The following is a 5000-nucleotide window of genomic DNA, read 5'->3' as shown; positions in this document are numbered from 1 at the left end:
CGCAGCAGTCAAAGCACCAACTTCACCCATGGCTACCAATGGGCCCGCAAGGTCAGAGGGGAATCTGACTGCCTCCCCTAGGCAACAAGGGGTTAGCCAGGGGGCTTCCCTGGCGCTCTCTCGGGGAGCTATCCCGAGCTCCTGTCCCCAGAGTTGCAGGAGACCCTCGGCCCAGGGAAACGAGCCCCCTGCCCAGGGTGACGGGCTCCCCTCCGGCCAGGACTATGGCCAGGACCTCTGCCCAAGGAAGCGGGCCCCGCCGTAGTCCGGGTCAAGACTGGATCCTTGCCAGGGTGATGGGCTCCCTAGCGACCAGGCATATGGCCACCCCTGTGCCCAGGGCGTCGGGCCCCTTCCCCACCAGGGTAAGGGTGGGGTTTACAATACAAACTGAAACATCCGAACCAGCAAACAGTGCAAGTGAAAGCAGTGTAAAAACAGTGTTGACAGTGAAACAAACGATCAGATTTACAACTTCGGCAGCCTTACAATTGTTCTAAATACGATTTTGTGCTTCATTGCGACCAAAAGGTTGTGGGCTAGGATGTTGCTTTGTGAACAACTCAAAATTCATTACGCTCCCGAGGACATCGCGGAAGCACACAATATTGTAATTGAGCTGTCCGATGCAAGGCGACCCAGACTCACAACTCGTGACACGAAAAGAATGATCAATGTAACAGTGCATACCATGCTTGACGATCTGGTAGACAATAAGAATATCATCGCATCAACAACAGAGGTGCCAAGCGACAAGATCCCACCCGTCAAAAAGCAAGAAATATCGACGCCTTTCACAAAAATTTTCACCAAAACGAAAAGTGAGGGAACCCAAACACACACAGTGCCAGCCGACCCTACGTCCGGTAACTCGCTTAATGTGCTTCAAAACAAAGTCGATGTGTTAATGGTAATGTTTATGAAGCAACAAGCAACCCTCAACAGTCTCTTTGAGAATGAGGAAGGTATGCCGTGGCGTTCACCAGCACGGAAGTCCGGTAGGTCTGACAGCATCAAATCTTTGTCCGACACGTCTAGTCTCTCCCCCCCCTCCCTACCAGATTCCTCCTGACAACGTAGCCTCCCCAGACACATCTTGCTATCAACCTTTTTCCCTTCTGCTCTCCAATCCCCCCCCTTAACTCCCCCACCGAACCTCTCACACATCCATCGACACTCCCACCTCCCCACACCGAACCTCATACGATCCCCAGCCCGGAACCTCTTAAGAACCCTAGCCCTGAACCCCTCGTGAACCCCAGCTCCACGTCCCCCCCCCCCCCCGGGTAATGCAACTACTAACCCAGTGCCACCCGAACCTGACGTCATCACCGGCCAGTGTTATGCGGCACTGCAGGCGCGCGACCCTGCTGACGCAAGCGAGCCGCGCATTCCTCCTCGGCCGGCCCGGCGTCAAAATCCCCCCTCAAGACCCCCACATTCATCAGCAACAGAGAAGATGAGCAACAAAGAAACACAGGTGACGCCCACGCGCAACAACACTAGAAATAGCAAGAGCAGAAACAAGCGGAACAACAGAAGGGAAAACGACAAGCCAGAAAACACAGTTCCCCCTCCACCAACCGCACTGAACCGCGAGTGGAGTGATGCAAAGTACCACCACGTGCCCGGGGTTCCCCAGCCCGACAGTAGTAACACGGCTCCTGTTGTGATAAATAATAACGACAGTCACAACCATGTAAGACACGAAACGTCTAATCCAAGCAATGTGGATGCGGATGGGTTTACTCTCGTGGAAAAAAGAAAAGAGAAAAAAGAAGACAAAATAGAACAAAGATCTATCAATAAACCTTTACAGGGGGCAGCTAAACCAGAGGTGTACCTTTACATAACAAACTGCCACACAGACACTGAGAAAGCAGATATCGAGAATCATCTACTCGTTAACTTCCCTGAGGTGGACGATGTGAATGCATTCAAAACAAAAATGAGTCATTCATATTATGCCAGCTTCACTGTTTCTCTTAAAGGCAAGGCACTTGTAGCTGATGAATTTCTGAAGTCAGATTCCTTCCCCAGCCCCGTGAGTCTTTTTAAATAGAAACAAGTACAAAACCTCGCAATCCGAGCGGGATGTTTGACCAAAATGACTCGTCAACAATAGCGCCAGCTAACGCAAGACCCCGCAGAACACTTCCCAGCATTTATCTTGCAAATGCATGCTGCCTTACAAACAAAGTGGACGAACTTGACGTCATAATGAAACAAAATACTATCGATATTGCAGTAATCACAGAAACGTGGTTCAAAGACGATACATTAAACATCGGAACCATACAGGGGTACCACTTGTTTAACAAAATTCGTCAGGGCAGAAATGGTGGTGGTGTTCGAATTTACATCAAAGATACTATCCCCTGCAACACTATAAAATCCATCTGTCCACCAAGTGACGACCTTGAAACATCATGGCTCGCTTAGACCTACATGGCTGCCTCGAGAAATCAGTGTGCTGGTAATCTGCGGGATATATTTCCCCCCAAGGGCACCTACCGAAGAAAGCCTCAGAAAACACATAATAGGAAATGTGTTCATCCTCCAAGCAAAGTACGGAAATCCCTTTTTTGTAATTCTTGGCGACCTGAACACTTTTTCTGATTATGAAATCACCTCTGTACTGAATTTTAAGCTGGTTGTGTCATTCGCCACGTGTGGGAAAAATATCTTAGACAAAATCATAACAAATAAAGAGCATTTTTATGAAAGACCAACTTCCCTGCCCCCTTTAGGCAATAGTGATCACTTGTCGCTGCTCTGGGTACCAAAGAAATACCAGGCACCCACACAATTAAAGGGAACAAAACTTATTCGTAGATTCCCTGATTTTAAAATCCGCGAGTTCAGATCATGGATTACTCATCATGACTGGGCCGACGTTCTCAACGCCCCCGACTCGAACACTAAATGCCAACTTTTTTTTTATAAATCAGTCTGGAACCAAGTTGACAACTGCTTCCCCTTAAAAAGAACTTCCACCCACCATCAGGACAGACCATGGGTCACCAACAGGATCAAAGACCTTATCCTGGCAAGACAAAAAGCTTACAAAACAAAAAACATCGATGCAACAAAGTACTTGGCAAAAAAGGTTAGACAAGAGATAAGATGGGCTAAGAAAAATTATCATAAGCAAATAATTGATAAAATCAGTGACGCAAATCCCAAATCGTGGTATAGCCATATTCGGAATTTAATCGGTGACAAAAGAAGTGACAGTTACCTCTCTCACATCAGCGAAATTGCCGACTCGACAGAAAGCGCTGTTAACATCATCAACTGTCACTTTGCGAACATCAACAAGCTACTCCCACCACTACAATCAGCAGAGCTACCAACTTACTTAACTTCGCGCCCTCTGCAAGCAATCGTTAGCGAATACGACGTGTACCAACACTTAAGAAGGATAGCAAAAAGCAAATCTCCTGATGACATCCTGCCGAGGTTACTACGTGAATTCGCTCCTGAGCTCGCCACCCCCCTCTGCGACATCTTTAACTGCTCCATCACTGAGGGCGTGGTGCCTGACCTATGGAAGCGTGCTATCACAGTCCCAATTCCCAAAACAAGTCCACCTAATTCTCTCGATGGCCTTATGCCCATATCATTAACACCTATTCCTTGCAAAATACTCGAGAGAATAATTGCTAAAGAATTGTGGAAAATATTCGCCCACAAATTAGATCATCGCCAATTTGGAAATACCAAGGATAGATCCACAGTCCACTACCTAGTTGACCTGATCAATTATATCACTTCAAATGTAGACAAAATACTCGAGGTCACTACCGTCACCATCGACCTGAGGAAAGCATTGGATCTCATCGACCACACCACATTAGTTAAGAAAATGATTTCTATGGGTTTCCACAAGGGCTGGGTGAAGTGGATATCTTCCTTCATCAACCTTCGCTCCTTGAGGACTCGTGCAAACAACCAAATATCCGATGAAATTGATCTTCACTGCGGTGTCCCTCAAGTAACTGTCCTCGACCCCTTATTGTTCCTGATAATGGTACATGACAAAATTCCGCACGTGAAGATCTACAAATATGTGGACGACATGACACTTGCACTAACACATCAACCAGGGTAAGGAAACGCCTTATTACAAGACGCCCTTAAACAAGTGTCAAAGTGGGCTTCATCTAACAAAATGACTGACAACACCAATAAATAAACAGAAACAAAATTTAAATTTAACAAATTAGCCGACAGTGGTAGTACTCTAAAAATAGGCGAAGAACTCGTAACTCGGGCCAAAGAGGTGAATCTATTGGGAACAGTTTTTAGTGACGATTTAAAGTGGTTCGCCAACACCAAATTAAAATCTTTCGGTGCATCCCAAGAAGACCTCCTCCGCATATGGACGACTCTCCTTCGACCAGTCTGTGAATATGCTGCACCAGTCTGGCATTCGTCCATTACCAACTTTGAAAAAATAAAATTGGAAAAACTTCAGAAAAGAGCATTACATATCATTCTCGGGTCAAACTACACCACATACACAGAGGCACTAAACCAACTGCAGATACCATCTTTAGAAGACCGGAGAAAATCCCTAACAAAAAAATTCGCACATATCTTTACATCTACGAGACATCGGCACCTGCTTCCCGACGCGTCAATCCTCAATCATGAGGATGTTAACAATAAATTATGTGAACCAAAGTGTCATACATCCAGATATTATATGTCTACTATTCCCTATTGTATTAGACACTTAAATGATAACTTTGTAAAGTAACAATTTTACACATAACTAAAACTTTACTTAATAAACTTTTTATTATTATTATTATTATTACACACACACACACATATATATATATATATATAATATATATATACATATATACATATATATAAATGTAAATTTACATATATACATATATATAAATGTAAATTTACATATATACATATATATAAATGTAAATTTACATATATATACATACATATACATATATATATATATATATATA

At 44.5% G+C, this 5000-nt stretch overlaps 1 protein-coding gene across 1 annotated transcript; it reads left to right on the top strand.

The window, feature by feature from the left end:
* Positions 1–320: 320 nt before the first annotated feature.
* On the top strand, positions 321–4825 carry LOC138860897 (uncharacterized). The gene is made up of 5 exons (XM_070119414.1): positions 321–365; positions 467–998; positions 1263–1903; positions 2402–4110; positions 4210–4825. The coding sequence occupies exons 1-5, from the start codon at positions 321–323 to the stop codon at positions 4763–4765; spliced, it is 3483 nt and encodes a 1160-aa protein (XP_069975515.1). The 3' UTR covers positions 4766–4825.
* Positions 4826–5000: the final 175 nt, after the last annotated feature.

Source organism: Penaeus vannamei, unplaced genomic scaffold (assembly GCF_042767895.1).
Source record: "Penaeus vannamei isolate JL-2024 unplaced genomic scaffold, ASM4276789v1 unanchor188, whole genome shotgun sequence".
Lineage (NCBI taxonomy): Eukaryota > Metazoa > Arthropoda > Malacostraca > Decapoda > Penaeidae > Penaeus > Penaeus vannamei.
Note: the sequence above shows the minus strand (reverse complement) of the source record. Positions and strands in the feature narration are given on the sequence as shown.

Coding starts and splice junctions, on each gene's coding strand:
- LOC138860897 (XM_070119414.1), top strand. CDS start 321: ATGGCCACCCCTGTGCCCAGGGCGTCGGGCCCCTTCCCCACCAGG. Junction 1,904..2,401: donor ATATCGAGAATCATCTACTC/GTTAACTTCCCT, acceptor TAAAATCCATCT/GTCCACCAAGTGACGACCTT. Junction 4,111..4,209: donor GCACTAACACATCAACCAGG/GTAAGGAAACGC, acceptor AACAGAAACAAA/ATTTAAATTTAACAAATTAG.